At 42.9% G+C, this 17,811-nt stretch overlaps 1 protein-coding gene across 3 annotated transcripts in view; it reads left to right on the forward strand.

The window, feature by feature from the left end:
- samd12 (sterile alpha motif domain containing 12) overlaps window positions 1-16,184 on the forward strand; it is a 101,488-nt gene extending 85,304 nt beyond the window's left edge. For all 3 annotated transcript variants that reach the window (XM_030063823.1, XM_030063822.1, XM_030063821.1), the window contains one exon: window positions 11,036-16,184. In XM_030063823.1, coding sequence (XP_029919683.1) covers window positions 11,036-11,067 — 32 coding nt within the window. In that variant the 3' untranslated portion in view covers window positions 11,068-16,184. The remainder of the gene's footprint in view (window positions 1-11,035) is intronic.
- The last annotated feature ends 1,627 nt before the right edge of the window (window positions 16,185-17,811 follow it).

A 17,811-nucleotide genomic window follows, 5' to 3' on the forward strand; every position in this document is an offset into this window, starting at 1 on the left:
TTAATCTCTCGAGCTAATCTCTTGTAAATTTGACTGGGGAGAAGATGCGAATGGTTTTCAGAGTAGGAAGGTTATAGTTACGGTTATAACAATATGGCGTGTACTCTGAATAAGTTTTTCTCTATCATCACACCTGCAAATCAGCAGGTGGCCAATGTATACATGTTCAAAACATGAAACTGACATGCCAGTTAACTGGTTTATGAGCTCAAGTCCCAGATGACTGTGGGATTTTAGCTCAGTGTAAAAGGGGTATTACTTTGGGATGAATCATTTCAGTGTTCGGGCACAAGGCAACTATAGTGCCACCATCTCGCCATAGAAATGCTCTCGGTTGGCAGAGGCACAGAGGCCTGATAGAGAGAAATAAGATCCCATTACCACAGCCACACTGGGATATAAGAGCTGTCAATGTTTCAGTGCCATGGTGCCATGTGAGGTCATCATTATTCACCGGCAGCCCTCAAGGTTGCTTTGGCGAGAGACACATACAGTGAGATAGAAAGAGACGGACAGAAGAAGAGAGGGAGAAAGTGCTGAGTGCTAAACATTGCGATTCCTTCCTTATTGTGAGCCCCACATCCCCTCTCCCACCATCTACATCACTGCTGTCCTCCCTGTTGTCGAGTCATCACATTTCTGCGGAAAATGAGATTCGCTGTGCCACGAAGACTGATGATCCCCTTTAACCTTAGCTACTGAAGCACTTTTCCTGTTCCAAAATAGCAACCGAGCCTTTTTGTCTTTGCTCTTTGAAGCCCTCTCATATCTTATGTTTAAGTGCTATTGACTTTGAACATGCCCTGTTCAAGCCTTGATAGGCTGACGTATCAGCTGAGCGACTTGAGGGGATCGTTTTCTTGAAGTATGCTCAAAGTACTCTCAGCAGGCGTATCCCAAGGGCAAATTGGATAGTATCACCGTGATAGACTTCCTTTTTTTGACTTGAGTGGTATATCATTGGCTTATGAGCTTGTCCTAGAAACAGGAGCGATATGATATTGCTGATTTCTCTCATGTATGTAGTCATACTGGATACATTAATATGCATAGAGGATTCACTGTGGATTGACGCATGTAAACATGGTAGTCAGAATAACCCGGCTAGGCTAATATTCCAGTTATGGGTACCAGAAGATGCTGGGCTTACTCCAATATTAAAGACACAATGAAATCCCATTATGAAAGCAACTCCTTTCCTTAACATTTGAACAACATTGCATACATATTCTGCATCTGCTGGTTGCAATCCTCTAAACTTGGTGAAATATTAAAATGGAAGATGACATTTTTTCCATGCCTGCACCATTGCATCAAACAGAAAATATCTAGATTTCTTGGCATAAACTATATAGATGTCTTGGCATAATTTGGTATCTTTGGAAACACTTGATCTCCACTAGAATTTAAAATAAATTTCTATGGGTTTGAACAAAACTCAGAGACTCAGCATGCATTTGTAATGACGAACCCAGTGGTGGGACCGACAGAGTTAAAGTGGTTCCTTCTGAAGCCTAACACTGGAGCAGGAGGAGGAGTTGTTCAAAAGTGTTAACCAATCAGATACTGGCTTGTGAGGAGAAGGCTATAAGGCTCCTGGTATAGAGTGACATCACCATTTGGAGATTTTCTGTTTTCCAGAAAGTAAAAGTAATAGATTATGATATAGAACAGTGTTTCCCAACCTTTTTTGTCTTGTGTACCCCCTGAGCCTTTTTGTCAGACCACGAGTACCCCCTCACTCATACGTGGCTACGGGGGGCGGGGGGGTAAACAGCAAAATTTCAGAGAGTAATTGCTGTCTGGCACGATTGTACATCTCTCTCTGAACTCTCTTATGCTCCTTTGAAATTTGCCATTAAGTGCTGAGCCCTCAGCATGTTCATAGGTTTTAAATAATGCTATTAAAAGCAATAATCCTAATTTCTTTACTCACTGTTCTATTTCCACTACAGTCTGTCAAAGTAGCTTTACAAGAACTAGAAACTCAAAATAAGCTCTAAAACTACAGGAAATACCTTGAATAATCCAACTACATCAAACTATTCTTCAAAAAAATTTATTGTAGTGTCAACAAAAAACAAAGCAAGATATGGCATCAAATAGTGACATACAGTCGCTACAATGTTTGAGCTGTACACTGTCCCTTTTAGATCAAATAAGAAAATGAAATGAAACTATGCTACAAAATAATGCAGTTTAAAATGCAAAAAAATAGATATCTATCTAGAGACAAACTCAAAATATCAGTAAAATATGAACTATTTCTGACATTAATATCCTGACAGACTTTTTGAAAGAATAAAAAGCTCAGTATTTGCTCCTCCTGTGGTCTGTCCTCTCTCTCCCTCACTGTCCTGCACTCGCTTCAGCTTGGAAACAATCATTAGCTATTAGCTTAAACAGTGAGCTGAAAGAGGCAGGTTTTGGACCAAGCAGGGAAAATATCACTTTTCATATTCCAGCCTTGTGCTTGGTGAACAAGTGGTGTGATAAATGACTCACTGGCTTTCACTTGAGGAGGTTTTCTTGCTAGTTCTCATCAGGCTGCTGCCTCTCAGGCTGACGGACTGACTGAAAGTTACCGAGCTGCCGCTCTGCCACGAGCAGGATGCGGACCAAACCACTGTGAGGCATGGGGGGGTCATAACTTTTAAACACTTAAAAACCCACTATTTTACATTTATAATTAGCACCGCTTGCATTGCACTTTCATTGAATATTACTATATTATTCAAAATTTATGGATGGAGGGGTCTTGTCCCCCCGACACCCCCGGGATTTCCGCCTATGTTTTCACGTACCCCCTGCAATGTGCTCGCGTACCCCTAGGGGTACGCGTACCCCCGGTTGGGAAACACTGATATAGAATATCAATCAAATAAATTATTTGTCATTTTTTGATATAAATTGTAAAATAGGTGTATGATGTGAGCAAAAATTTCCTTTCATTTTAACATGACTTTAAACAGGTTACATGTGTTATGCTAACCTCACACAGCGTTATGGGTACGTTGTCATGTCCACTAAAAAAAAAATGCTATTTTTATAGATATTAATTCTTTTGCTCCCTTTTCCAGACTGTTTTGCTGGTGGTCTGTGTTAACTGCGGGCAGTACATCCCAAGTGAACAGGGATATGTTGGTGACTGGTTTATTTATAGCAACAGGGATGCTCAGTTTTAGGGAATCAAAGGTGCATGTAGGCAATTTAGCCCAAATAGGACTTAAATTGAAGTACATGTATGGCCAGTAGCGAGGTTACTCCATGGCTGTTAACATCACCCTGGCATTACTTTGTGATTTTCAGATGGAAGAGAAGGTGACATTGAGTTTCCTGGGGAGTGCAAGATTAAGAGAAATAGATATGAAGAGGAAAAAAAATATCAGAGCTAAGCTATAGGGGGAGAGAGAGAGAGAGAGAGACGAAGAGGGAGGTGTTTAAGACGAGAGAGGGAGAGCGCAGGAATCTTGAAGAGAGTCAGACAGAAAATGAAAAAAAAAAAAACTATTCTCTGGGAACACAATGCCGGATGGCGTGCTCCAGCTAAATAAATTATCACGGGGGCTATTTTTAAGCTGAAGTGTAAATGCAGTAATCCTTGGAGCAGGAGCTGCGAAGAGCCAACACAGAGAAGCCACATCAGGGAATACAGCCCTGCCTTTATCTCCCCCTCCTGCCCGCCTCACTCTCCTTTCCCTCCTTCTCTCACTCTCTCTCCATTCCCTGCATCTCCACCCCTTCCCGGCACCTCTATCTTTTCTCATTTTATCCGTTTCCCATTCCCTCTCTTCATTTTTTCTCCTCCTCTCCTTTCTTTTCACCCCTGCCTTTCATATGGTAAAAGCCTCCTTTCTGTGTCAGAGTATTTTGCTTATCGCAGAGCCCTCTATGGGGACTCTACAGAGTTCTATTGTAATAAACAATAACAGGCCTTTGAACAAGACAGGGAGGGGAAACATGTAAGTGGCACGCAAAGGAACAGCAGTCAGAGGATATTAGGCCATACTGGGTCGTTCTGAAACTTGCAAACAAATCACTCTTTCCCCATGTATAATGTAAAGGCTTGAATTTTTTATACTCGCTTCCCTGTGGGAGAATGTTGCCAGGCCTGAGGAAAGTTTCTCCAAGGAGCTGTAGTTCCTTGGCACCATTGTGCTGTTTTGGTATGGGCGAGGAGACCCTCCTCTGCTCCTGTTTAATAGCACATAATGGGGTGTCGTTAATCACCGGTGCAGGCTGAGGTTTTACAAGGTTAATGACGGCGTAGCCAAGCTCTCGACTGTGTCCCATTCCTCAGGTATTTTGTCAGTGTCAGGAGGAACCCGTGAGCTTAGCGAAGTTTGTGTAGCTGTCTCACTCCTGGTGTCCCTGTCCCTGTCTCTTACCCCCTCATCCCCTCTGTCTCTCCCTGCTTTTCTTTCGCCACCCTTCTCCCTTTCTCAATCGCGTTCTCCCTCGCCTCTCAGATAAATGAAAAACAAAATTAGCCAGATCGTGAAAACATAGCGGGTTTAGAGTCCAAACAATGATGGAGCACCCGCCGATATCTTAAGGCGCAGGCACGCAAACTCAATTTATCATTTTCCAACTTGCACAACAGGTGATGCATATGCGCCTCTTCCATATTGCACGCTTATTTGATCAGTCAATGGGATGGATTTGAGAGCTGAAATATAAAATGCCCTGCCGAGGCTATTCCCTGCAATTCAGCACCATGACATACTCTAGCCACAGTCATGCTCTGCACCCAGGAACCACCATAGATGCTGCTGGAGCCTTGGGCTAATCGCACCAGCAGTAAAATCATGGTGAAATTGCAGGACTGTGCTTCTTGCCTGTTTAATACCATGAAACATCTAAAGACTTATGGCATTTCTACAATATTTTCCACACACGCAGGCATGCTTTCACTCACGTAGACACACACACAAACGCAGAATGCATTCACGCATGCATACACCGGCATATGCACGTTGCAATAAATGAGAGCCTTGTTGTTTTTTTGGTTTTTTTTTTTCACATGTAGCAACTTTAAGCCATGAAGGCCATGACAGCTCTACGTCAGAGATGATATCCTGCATTACACAGCAGCACAATAAAGAAATGTTAGCGAGCTCTGTATGACAGTCCCCTGCTGAGCAAGTATAGGACGCTGAAGCAGGGAGGCAAGCTCTGTGTATGTGTGTGTGCATGTGTGTGTTTGTATGCGTGTGTGTGTGTGTGTGTGTTGGTGGGTGGGAGCACTGTAGCAAACAGATCCAACATGATACAAGAAGTTAGAAAACTGAGCACTTTGAGAACTACCATTCCTTTGTCTCCCTCTCTGCATAAAATAGACTTATTTACTTAACCTCACTGGGTTACGCTGATGAGGAGCATTGTTTTAGAGAGATGGAGAGAGAGAGAGAGGAAAGAGGGGAAAACTTCCTGTCAGTTGTTTATGTTGTTGAAATCAGGGCAGGAAAAGAAGGAGGCTCGCTCGCTTGGAGTCGCAGAATAGGATGACCTATTTTGAGCACATACTAGGAGACAAGACTCTCTAAACCCTATCTGAGGGCCACGGAAGCACAAAACAATATCCCCCAACTTGGCATGTACATGTCTGTGTGCACATACGTGTATCAGTATGTGTCTTAGCTGCCAAACTTGTGTAAACTTCCAAACGTGCATCCGTTTTTCCTTGCCTGTGGCTGAACCAAGTGACCTCTCGACTTCACCCACAGCTGCTGCAGTGGGCCTGCGAGCCAATCACACAGAAGATGGGACTCCACATAAATCAATACACAAATCGATAACAGGCGTTCTCCTGGAAGTTCAGAGTTGTTACCTTGTGGCCTTCCTCAATTATGCGCTGTTGTTTAGGTTATCATGGGCCAGACAACAGTCATGCCAATACTTGTATAACCGTGTTGATCTTGCAGGGAAACAGCTATTGAATCGCACAAGAACAGGAAAATACAGAGCAGACTACTTCTGGACTAGTTAGACATCAAGTCCATCACCCACAAGGCCAATCTTAAAGAGACAGTTCACCCAAAATGCAAAAAAAAAGATATTCCCTCTTTTTTCATTTCTACAGCACAAACCATCAGAACCATTTCCTGTTGCAGGGTTAGGGCTACTTGTGGGTGGGTGGATAGATACGGTGTTCTTTGACAGGAAATAGTTCCCAACACCCGAGGGCTGTGGATTACGTCAAGTATCTGTGTCATTGTTTCTGGAAATAGCTGCTGCCGTCGAGCTCCACAAAACAATACCCATCCAGCCCCATTGTACTGGGGTGAAAAGAGAGACAGGGAAGATGGTGGCAGACTGTTATCCATATCAGATCACACAGAAAATACACGGATGGATAGATTGCACAAGGGATAAGCGGGAAAATATCTTCTTTTTTGTAGTTTGGGTGCACTATTCCTTTAAAGAGTCATAACACTGGATATTGCGCCCCTGTGACTGTAACTCATCGGTGTTGTGTCATGAATTCTGATTTCTATTTATGTATCGTGTTTATGGTTGTACTTATTTTTTACTGTGGTTTCTCACATCATTGGGAATGTGGTGAATGTATTTGGCCTTGCCTGCCTTTGCATGTTTAAATCAAGTGAACGACGATGGCACCCTCAACGATTTTCCTTTAAAGTGGCATCTAGAGCTTAAGACTCCATTCCTAATAGGATTTTGCTTCCTACTGTAGGATTAAATAGAGACTATGCTATTTCACAGAAAAGAGCATGTATTTACGAGCCCTCCCTCAGCTTGCACGCTGATCAAGATCAGGTTCTCTTGACCCTTATTTTTCTTTCTCACTCTCCACTTTGCACGAATGTCAGCATTTCAGTGGTGACATGGTGGCAACTCAATGTCATTATCACTTGACCCATCAGTGTTTACTCTGACGCAACATGCAGTGAGTTACCGGCACACGGCATGCAAAAACACGCCAGGCAGTAACACAAGGTGATCTCATTCAAAGTAAACTGCAAAGCAAAGCTAATTCTTAAACAGTGCACACACTCAAAGCTTGATGTTTACCACTGCAGAGCAAACTAAATTTGTAACCTGAATTATAAGGGACCGACTCATTAAAAATGAAAAGAAACACATCTAAAGATATAAACTCACTCCCACGAGCACCTGTCTGGGAAGAACCCTGAGGTAAAGCCTGGATTCAGCCCAGATCACACACTTCAAAGCCGGATAGACACAACCAGTCTGGCTACCTCAGCTTCAGCGCTTTCACTATGAGACATGGTGCAAAAGCAAGAGATGGGAAGGAGGTGTGCTTATATTTAACAAGCAAGGCAGGTCTGTGAACACTGCGAGAGAAAAAAAAAATCCATCTTAAGCCATTTAGTTTCTTAGAAATTTATTTTTCTTGAAACAAGTGCAAAAATCTTCCATCAGGTTGAGATAATCCCTCGTTTCCAATGTAGTTTCACTTGTTTCAGGCATGTTTGGGAACAACAGTAAAGCCTATCAGCCCGCCAGTATCAAGAAAATGACATTGATTTCTCGATTCCAGAAAATTCTGGGTACAAGCTGATTAGCATTGGAATCCAGTGGTGTCGTAATCCCACTCACTCGCTGTAAGAAAAATAAGATTTCAAGATTGAAACTGAATGTGAGACCTTTTGACATGGAGATTTTGTCGCAGTCAGGTCATAGGTGTGGCAAATCAGAAAAGAGAGGGCGAGATTTTGAGGATTCTGACATTTGACTGTGTCTTTCTGAAGCTGCTCATGTGTTCACGCTGGTAAATCACATTCATCATCATTTCGTCTTGGTAGCAAGGGAGCCACAGCCACCGCAGGCTACAGCAGCAGAACATAGCACTTAGTATTCTGTGTATGTGCATGCACATGTGTGTGTGCGTGTGTGTGAGCATGAGACCGAACCCGTGTGTAAATTACACTGCAGCACAGTACATTAATAATAGATCAACTCGTCCTTTGTTTGGGAGGTAAACGTGATGAGTGGGCCTTGTAATTGGTTAGTTTAATAACTGGAGACGTGCAAAATGTTCTGTGCCTCTCATTCACAATCACTCACACACACACACACACACACACACAGGCGCACACATGCAATTGCACATCAGGGCACTCACTTGTCAAAACACACAAGCAGAAATACACACACAGAGACACACGTATGCACAATTTCTAATTCTTTGGCACACATTCATGTCTCAGTGCAGCATTCACATGCTGACCTGTTTAATTTGGGTTTGGCAGATTATAGTAATTACGTTAAAGAAAAGACTTTTCCAAAGCAATTTGCCCTTTTCTGTCCTTGATGGCTGTAACAATACTGGAAAATGATCACGCTCCTTTTATTTCATACTGCTGTTTCCACCAGATTCTGAAATGCAGTCACATGGAAGTGTGGGGAAAAAAAATCTACAAAACATGCCGCATTTTATTGTCTGGCTGGGTGATAATTCAATACTATATCAGATAGATAGATAGATAGATAGATAGATAGATAGATAGATAGATAGATAGATACTTTATTCATCCCGCAGGAAATTCACAGTTTTTCAGCAGTATCCACAGATTACAGATTAAATAAATCAATAAAAAAAAGATTAAAAATAAAGAATAAGATCTAAGTACAACAGAATAAGATCTAAGTACAACCCAGTGTGCAAAAAGCAATGTGCAAAAAAAAAAAAAAAAAAAAAACAGAAAAAAATGTGTGCATGGGTGTATAAAATGTGCATAGAGGTAGGTCAGTGTGCAAATTTAGAAGAAATCAATATCAATACTCTGATATGAAACTAGATATCGTCTGGAATTTCGGATATTGTAATATTTTGATATATCGTAAGTGTTGTCTTTTCTTGGTTTTAAAGAATGTGTTTCAGTGAGGGGATGCAATTCTCTGAACATATTAAACTGCTCTAGCGTTTCTATTATTTGCCTCTGCCTGCTTGGCTGTCATATCCGCATTACTAATAGCTATTCAAAAATCTCTTCTGTGTAAGAATCTTATGAAAGCAACAATACTCACCTCTGGAGTATCATCACAGTATTGATATCGAGGTATTCCATCAAAGATGTTGTTAGATTTGATTTTGGCCCATATTTACACAGCCCTATTTCATGTTTTTATGGCGGCAATAATCGGCGAAAATGTTTTCCCAGGATCTAGCCACAGCTATAACAGAGTCGACTATACGTTATGTTAAAATGCAGAGCCTGTGTATTCTGTGTGTGTGTGTGTGTGTGTGTGTGTGTCCATGTGTGCTTGCGTGTGTGAGCGTACCTGCGGCCAGAAAGCGAGCATAAGCATGTTGACAGCGACATAAATTGGAAATACACTGTATGTCATGGAACTGCACCTCTGGGCCCGCTCTCCATTCACCACAACCTCAGAATAATGTGTGTGTGTGTGTGTGTGTGTGTGTGTGTGCGTGTGTTGCCAAAGAGATTTTTGCGCCTCTCTGTATAAGACTCTAAGTGTGTGTGTATACATATGTGTGTGTCCATGTGTGACAATGCAAACTATCCATGAAATTAAGACACAGAGCATGTTAGCATTCTCTATGTGTGTGTGTGTGTGTGTGTGTGTGTGTGTGTGCGTAGCCGTGTGTGTGCATGCTTGAGAGTTGGTGAGAAGACACATCGCCAAGCCTCGACTATTCTCTGCGTTTTCCAATGAGGTGGGGGGGAGGGGGGGTGGGGGGTGGGGTTGAAAAATCTCTTGAACACGCTGACAGCTTGTCAAGGCCCTCCTACGACTGTAATGAATTTCAGCCCTTTGTGTGTGTGGTCCCACAGTACCGATAAGCCCTGGCACTAATACAGTTAACAAGGAGTGAGAATGTGTGTGTGTGAATGTGTGTGCGTGTGTGAGTGTGTGTGAGTGCAGGGATGGGGATGTGGGGGGGCTGACATGGTATTTACATGCTTATATGCAGAAATAGCTCATTGCATTGCAGGATTTGTCAATAATGATGATTTTATGTGGTTGAGTTTTAGTGGCCTGTGTGTGTTTGTGTGTGTGCACGTGTGTGTGTTTGTGTGTGCATGTGTTTAATAACGGTCCATTTGAGCCAGAAAAAAAAAAGTACACAGACTTTTTTCCTTCTACACTATGAATATACCCTCAAGTTTTAAAATGTTAACAATGTCTGAACTCTGTGTTGACTGTTTGCTCAAAGACTCAATTTCTGCAGTTGAACTGAATAATAAATAAAAAATCGCTAATCTGTTTTCTTGCACTGAGCGCTGTGTTCATGCAGTGTCTCTCTTTCTTCCTCTCTCCCCCTCTCTCTCTCTCTCTCTCTCACACACACACACACACACACACACACTGGCATGTATCTCGGGTGCCTTGTCATCACATGCTCTGACTGAGCTCTAAATGTCACTTGTCTCTCTCTCCGCTTCATCTGCCTGACTCATCCGCCCTGTCTTCACTCTGCATTCAAAATGCTTGTGTGTGTGTGTGTGTGTGTGTGTTGACGTGTTGGCGTGTGTGTGTGTTTGTTTGATGGACACACTGCTGCTCTACACCTCCTTTTGTATGGCGTTTGCAAGCACAATGATGCCCACTGCATTGATTCTTTCTTGCCATTTTATAATTACGTCTCCTCTCTTTTTATTCCTCCTCCCTTCTCTCTCTCTCTCCCTCTCCCTCTCTCTCTCTCTTTTATCCTCTCTGTCTCTCTTATCTTCCCCTCTCTTCTATTTTTCTAATTCCCTCCCCCTGATCCATTTTTATGCCTCACTGTGCCCATGCTTGTTATCTTGGCCCTTTCTCTTTTTTCCTGTTTGATCTCAACTTCTTAATTTCCTCTCTCATCTACGTCATGCCGCTCGGTTCATTTCCAACCCTCATCCCCACCCCTTTTGGTGATGGTTGCCATCATTTCCCCCTCTTGCCCTTCTGTTATATTTTCACAATGTCTCTCTTTATTCCTCTGTCCATCACCATCTTTTTTTTTCCATTTCATGTTTCTTTTGTTTTCCTTGCTCACCCTTTTCCTTATTCTCTGTCTCTCTCTCTCTCTGTGTCTTCTCTGCAGCCTCTCTGGAGTGCACTCCGTCTTCACCATAGCCCGACTGAGCGGGACAGACCAGTCACAACAGGACCTAGACGCCCTCCAACCTGCCAACTTCTCTCTCTGGACCAATCACAGCCCTCCATTTGCGACCTCCGATCCCCCCGGCTTCAGCTTCCCCGACAACTCTTATCTGGAAGACATTTATGCCTCCGCTCCAGAAAAGCCCCGAGGCCGTTCCCACAGTTGCTGTTTCCTAATTGTCCAAATAATTCCTCACGTTTCCTGGAATCTGACCAATAGTTTCCATTACAAGTATCCCATCGCAAGTCATTGGCGACCTTTCCAGCATATCTCTCCAGCAGACCTCTCACGCCATTCCTCCTCCTACACTTGTCAGACTCTCCCTCAAGAACCACGCCAACGGCCAAGCCCTCGCAACACCCATCCTCCCAGAATTCCACATTCATCAACAGCTGTAGCCTCGAGGAGCCCGGCTGGTTTTCCCTAAAAGCGCCGAAACACCAGAATAATCTCTGCACCATTTTCTCGCAATTGAGGAAAATGGATGTGTGTGCGGATTTGCTTTTTCAGGGAATTCAGTCTGGGACAAGTTGTTAACATAAAGGTCATGTCCACGCTAAGCGGGGTGAATTTGAAAACCATTTTGGTGTCCCATCCTGAACTGCTCCACATCTGCAATGTGAGACTGTTTTCCTCACGTCCACACTGAAAGGTCACCTACTGAGCATGCTCGATAAGAGACTGCAGATTAAATCGTGTGACAATCACGTGTTAGAGTTTTGTTTATTAAAAAAAAACAAAAAAAAACTCCCAATCGACACTACAACATCAGACTGGTCTTTTCAACTGTAAAAATCATTTTCGCAGGTGGAAAATGTCAGTGTGGTGCGGACAGAAGGCCAAAACCAAGGGGGGAATAGATGTTTTCAAATTCACCCGGCTTAGGCCCTGATTTACTAAAGCTTTTACCACGTGCAAACACTTTGGCTGTGCGTGAAACCAATAACAAAAACCCTGATGGGTCAAATACGTCTTAATACTGACTTTGAACCTTAAAAAGTTGTGGTAAATTTGGTCTTACTCTGGAAATGGCCTTAGTGATTGACACCCGTAATCCATTTCTACGGTCTCTCGCTCCGCTCCTCCTACAGCCTCTTGGTCTCAGTTTGTGGTGTGTTAGCTCCTTCATTGTAGCACTTTACTGCGTGTTTTCTCCTTTGAGTGCCCTTGTGGTGCACTATTGAGCCTCTGTCCTCCTAAGGACTTTTCGCCGTGGCTCCATAATGACTTTAGGTCCACCAGACCGCCACTGCACCTCCACTCCCCTCTTTCTCCCCTCACTGACTATAGTCCAACAACAGCAAGGGGGTGACACATTTTACACATCCATGTTTGTGTCGTGTGTGCTCTGTCTGTCTCTCTCTCTCCATTTTGTGCATAGATTGTGAAAACTGTTTGGGCTTGCCGGGTACAATATCCATTTCTTTCCCCTCACTCTGTCTCTCGTCTGTTCTTCACTTTTTGCCCTCTTGATAGTGTGGATTGCTCTCCTCTAGAGTAGATAACAAGCCCGTGTCCATTCGAGAGAACTTCACTGTGAAAACAGCCAGCAGTTAGTAGGGGAATAAACATTAAACCTGGCAACACATTAGATACGCTTAAGTTGGCTGCAGAAAATGAAATACGCGTCGTCATGAAATGCAATCTAAAGGAGATGAAGCAGAGGCTGAAAAGAGATGAACTGTGGGAAGGAAATTCCCTTGGTGACCTTAAAAGCACTGTGTATATAGGTAAACTGATCTGGCAACCCAAAAGGGGACGGCTGAGGAAAGGAGCATGCGATGCAAAAAGGGCTCGTGAACCGAGGAGCGCTTTGACGTGTGATTCTCCACGACTGATGAAGGGAGAAAAAGAAGAAAAGACATCACAGACGACGCAGAAGATCCTCTTCGTTTTCTCCCCTCCTTCGCTTGTCTCTCTCTTTCTCTGCTTTTCATCTCCCTGCTCGAAACTATTTTTAGACGGGATATATTGAAAATAGTGTAGCGCGGCACATCGCCTATGTGCCGTGTGCAAAAGCTCATGAAAATGTCTGTCTGTTAGAGAGATACAGTGCATCCTATTTATCTCTGGTGACAAACTCCAATCTCTGCTGTTAATGTGAATAATGGCCACTCACTGTTGATACTGTTCTAGATATTTTAACTGTACTGAGAAGCACATGTATCTGTTATGAAACACAAACTCTGTTACTCGGGTCATTTATGCCACTATGTCTGTGAGTGTGTGTACATTTTGAAATCCTGTAGCCCGTGCGATGACCTTCCGACATCAACTCAGCGTGCTTGCGTGATATTTAGCGAAATTATATCCACAACGGTGTAGCATGAGCGTTGTCAAGGTAACAGCAGCCTCCTTTCCCGGATGGGAGCAAACCGCTGTCAATCAGAGGAACATAAAATTGCTCAGAGAGGGAACGGGGGTCAGCATCGGGTTCCAGCCCTTGAGAGCCATTGGCTTTTAATGGGATTCCATTTGTACACGAATCCCTCTGTGTCCAGCCATTCATTGTTTGGATAGCCGCTGTAGCCTAATGCGGCACAGACCCGCTAGCAGATTGAATAGTATTGATCAGTTCTTCAGGACATGCAGTCGGTCCACCAGGATTACAAAGGCCCCATCCTTTGCTCTCAAGAGATGAGTGTGTGTCCGTGTCTGCATCCTGTTCTGTGTGTGTGTGTGCGCGTATGCGTGTGTGTGTGTTTTGCGGAGGTAGGGTTTGCTGCCACAGTGATAGTCACATAGGAACTAGAGTTGTTCGGGCTAAAACACAAGTGGCTATTTCACGGTTGGGTTGAAATGCAGTGTCAGTGTCTGTCAAGGCCACAAGGGGGGCTGCGGCTTCCCTCTACTTTGGGACGCTCCGCTCCTCAATTTCAGATTGGGAACTCGATATGTGAACTGGAAGGAGTGACACGCCGTGGTTTTCATTAGTGATTTGCAGACACCGATCTCCAAGACCAGAGATTATACCCAAAACTAATAATAATAATCTGATGGCAAATGCTCTGAGCAACATGTCAGAGATGAAAAACTTTTGGCACACAGATACCTCTATCATGTGGTGGGAAAAAGATTTTATCCAAATTATTTAGTCCAGTGATCCCAGATTAAAGGTCGCAGGTAATTGATTTATCCACGGGTAACTGTGGACACTTAAAGGAATAGTTCACCCAAAACTGGAAGTTGTGTTTATTTATTCACCATAATGTCACAGTGTAGAGACACTTGTGAATTTTGCATGTACACACAAAACACAGCAAGGCTCACGCAGCACCATGGCAGCCTTCCCCAGAACAAAGACAGTGAATGGGGATTGCTGATTTTGGAGTTCCTGAAAGGGCAAAAAAAAAAAAAAAAAGCTCATAAAATTATTCAAAGTGTTCTGAAACCAAACAACTGCACTCCAAAGTCCAGTATTCACCATCATTATCTCTTAGGTTTTCTGCAGCTGTTCCTGTAAAGGTTTCATACTCCGTATCGGTATCAGCACTGACAAAATGGTATCATTCCTTGTTTTTCACCAAGCATCAAGAGTCATTTTGTATCGATTTTGAGTGTGTCTGTGAGAACGGGCTTCATTTATACAAATGATCTCTGACTAGAGTGCTTGACTTCATAACACAGTGCTCTCAATCAGTATAATGAAAAAAAAAGTGAAAATGAAAATTGTGAAGTGGTAGCATCCATATCTTAGATAATAATAGAAATTAGTTTTAGCTTTTGGGGGTGTCACAGGAAATTGGAGAAATTCTGTGTAATCTCTCTCTCTCTCTCTCTCTCTCTCTCTCTCTGGAACCAAGATAATGTTTTTTTCAGCAACAGCAGCTTTGACTTGGATTGGGCTGTAAACACAATATTTGTGCATAAGAACTTGATGTAGCTGAGATCATGAATTTTAAAACTGCGGTCGGAAAAGACCACATGACTGGCCTTTTGTGTTAGGAGCGATCTACTTGCATTGGATTTCATCATCATATTTTTGAGGGTGACTGAAAAAAAAAAAAAAACTAGTCTGGCTTTGTATTCTCTGTAATTCTACAGTTTCAAATGACTGTCAAGGGGGAATTATTGAAAACCGTTGTAACAGAATGTATTACTTTGCTCTCAAAGCTTTTTTCTTTTATGTATTTTGCTTTTTCGTGCAGACAGCCCATATCCTCATCTCTTAAACTTTGGGTCAGAACACAAAATGGCTCGCAGGCTTTCTCTCTATTGTGTCGCTACATGACAAATGCAGCCACATGGTTTCGTGAGCTAGGGTCCCCGCATGAGTCCTCGTTTCTCATATCGGGTCCCAACCTGAAAAAAAAAAATGTAATAACCCTGGTGCGGACTGAGAAATATTGATTATTTATTGTTGCCCTCCAAAGTCTGAGTTCCATACGGGCAAGATTTTGCTCCAAATGGCTTGAGGAAGACTTTCCACACTGTTGCTGGTTCTGTCATCCTGGTGTAACCAACTCACGCTCTGGCAGCGGTGCCAAGGTGTCCGAGGGCTTGCCTGAACTGGCTCACCCCGCAATCTCCCCGTCCCTGTAGGGGGTTTCTAAGGCACTCAGCCACACTGATACACAGAGCACTGTTACACAAAAGGAGTGCCAGACCGAACCTCACACAGCGTTATTGCACAAGGAATCCCACAAGCGTTGGCGCACATGTTAAAATACACACAGGCTCAGAATTTGTGTGTACCGCACACATACACACACACACACACACACACATACAAACACTGCATACACACACAGGCACACAAATTACACACACCACTGAATTTACAGTGAACACAGTCACAGCCGTTTCATACAAATGATGCATAAACTCACCTAGGAGCAAACACTTTAAGCAACACCACAAAACAAAATCTAAATATACAGTTTTTCTTTTCCTTTTCTGTCCATATTGACAGCATGTTTTGATTCTGTTCTGGGTGTTTTGTAACCAACAGGCATGCAGACCCAGTCTCTACTCCCCTCTATCTACATATAAGGTGCCTAATGAAGGATCTCAATGATAATAATGATATTATGATGAGTATATATATAAATATATATATATATATAAATAAACCAGTTAATCGAATTAATCTTCATGTGTGTCTCTTCTCTGCTTGTGTCAATGCCTCTATGCGTGCAGTTGGCCATGTTGCATCTTTTTTTTTTTTTTTTTTTTTTTTTTTTTTTTACATCCACCCACATTACAGCATCTATCCTGCTTCTCCATACACCGTAAGTGAATCTGCCCAGATGGTGAGCCAGATACACATGTGGTGCTGTATCTGCATGCTTGTACCTGTGTGTGTGCGTGTTTGTGTGTTTGTCACATCATGCGTCTATCTATCTTGACTGCAGCAGATGCAGGCCTGGCAAAGTTGGATGTTGGACCTGCGTATGTATATACATGTTTACCTAACATGTGTGTGACAGGTGTGGTGGCGCGGGGGCCGGCTGCGGCGGGACGGCGTTACGGGCCGGGCAGGTGCGCCGTGGCGTCGCAACAGCATGGAAACAGTCTCATATGGTTAGCAAACAGCAGCCTGCAGGAGACACTGTAAATCACAAGTGGAAATGACTGGGAGCAGATTTACACACAAGGGTATAGTGCCTCTCTCTTCTCTCTCTCTCTCTCTCTCTCTCTCTCTCGCCTTCTCTCTCATTATATAACATTTTCACATACATTAGCACACAGTCATGCCATTCACAAACATTTGTTCTTATACGCATATGGATATTCATTTCACGCACAGGTAAACAGGCTCACCGAGTTGCTTCTGCTATGGAGTAAAAGCAGTTGAATGTAGGAGCCTTTGCCAATGCTATAAGCTATAGCATTTATTTATTATATAGCATTGTTAATTACCTAGTAGCATTCATAGTGAATGTGGTGTCATTACAGGGAATGTGTATGTATGTATGCATATGTGCATGTATATGATACATTAGTACAGTTGTTCTCAAACTTCTCAAGTAGCCCCTGACCAGTGCAAAAAAAAAAAAAAAAAATTGATAGAAAAAAAGCCTGTATAAAGTGCCAACAGTTTCTGAAATATCATTGTTTTTGCTTCTTTTTCACCTCTTTCTCCTTGTTTCCAGCTGTATCGCTACTATGTGTCAACCACATATCAGTTTTCTTGATTTTTGTCTTGGCCTCAGCCCGTCACAGTGAACAAACGTCCTCGCTCGACGACCACAGCTGCAGCTTTAAACCACAAACACACGCATTTGACACCTTCTGGGAAACCCGGAGGGAATCCTGAATCTAAAATGTGGTTTATCCAACTTATAATTTACATGTTTTATTGCACTTATTATAGCATATGCTACTTGTTTTAGGAATTATGCATGACTAATATTTGAGACCCACTGCATTAGTACACATAATCACTATAAATAAACAAGCTGCTAACTCTCCATTATATATTATAAGGTATTTTAGGTGCAAAAAAAAAAAAAAAAAATGGCGATCGCTTTCCAGCACAAAACAGGAAGAGGGCGCTGTCCTTCCAGTGCAAAATGAAGCTAAAGCGTTTTTTAGAAAGACACCACCAGTTGTCTCAGCCGTTGTCTTATTTGTTTACGGTAGTTAAACCTACATATCGCCGTTAATCGAATAATTTATTGATGATTTAAAAGTGCTACTCGAGGCACCTTTAAGCAGGGCCGTGCTGCAGCGGAGACGTGGAGCCAGGGAGGAGGAGGAGGAGGATAACAGAG

This window comes from Myripristis murdjan, chromosome 11, assembly GCF_902150065.1.
Source record: "Myripristis murdjan chromosome 11, fMyrMur1.1, whole genome shotgun sequence".
Lineage (NCBI taxonomy): Eukaryota > Metazoa > Chordata > Actinopteri > Holocentriformes > Holocentridae > Myripristis > Myripristis murdjan.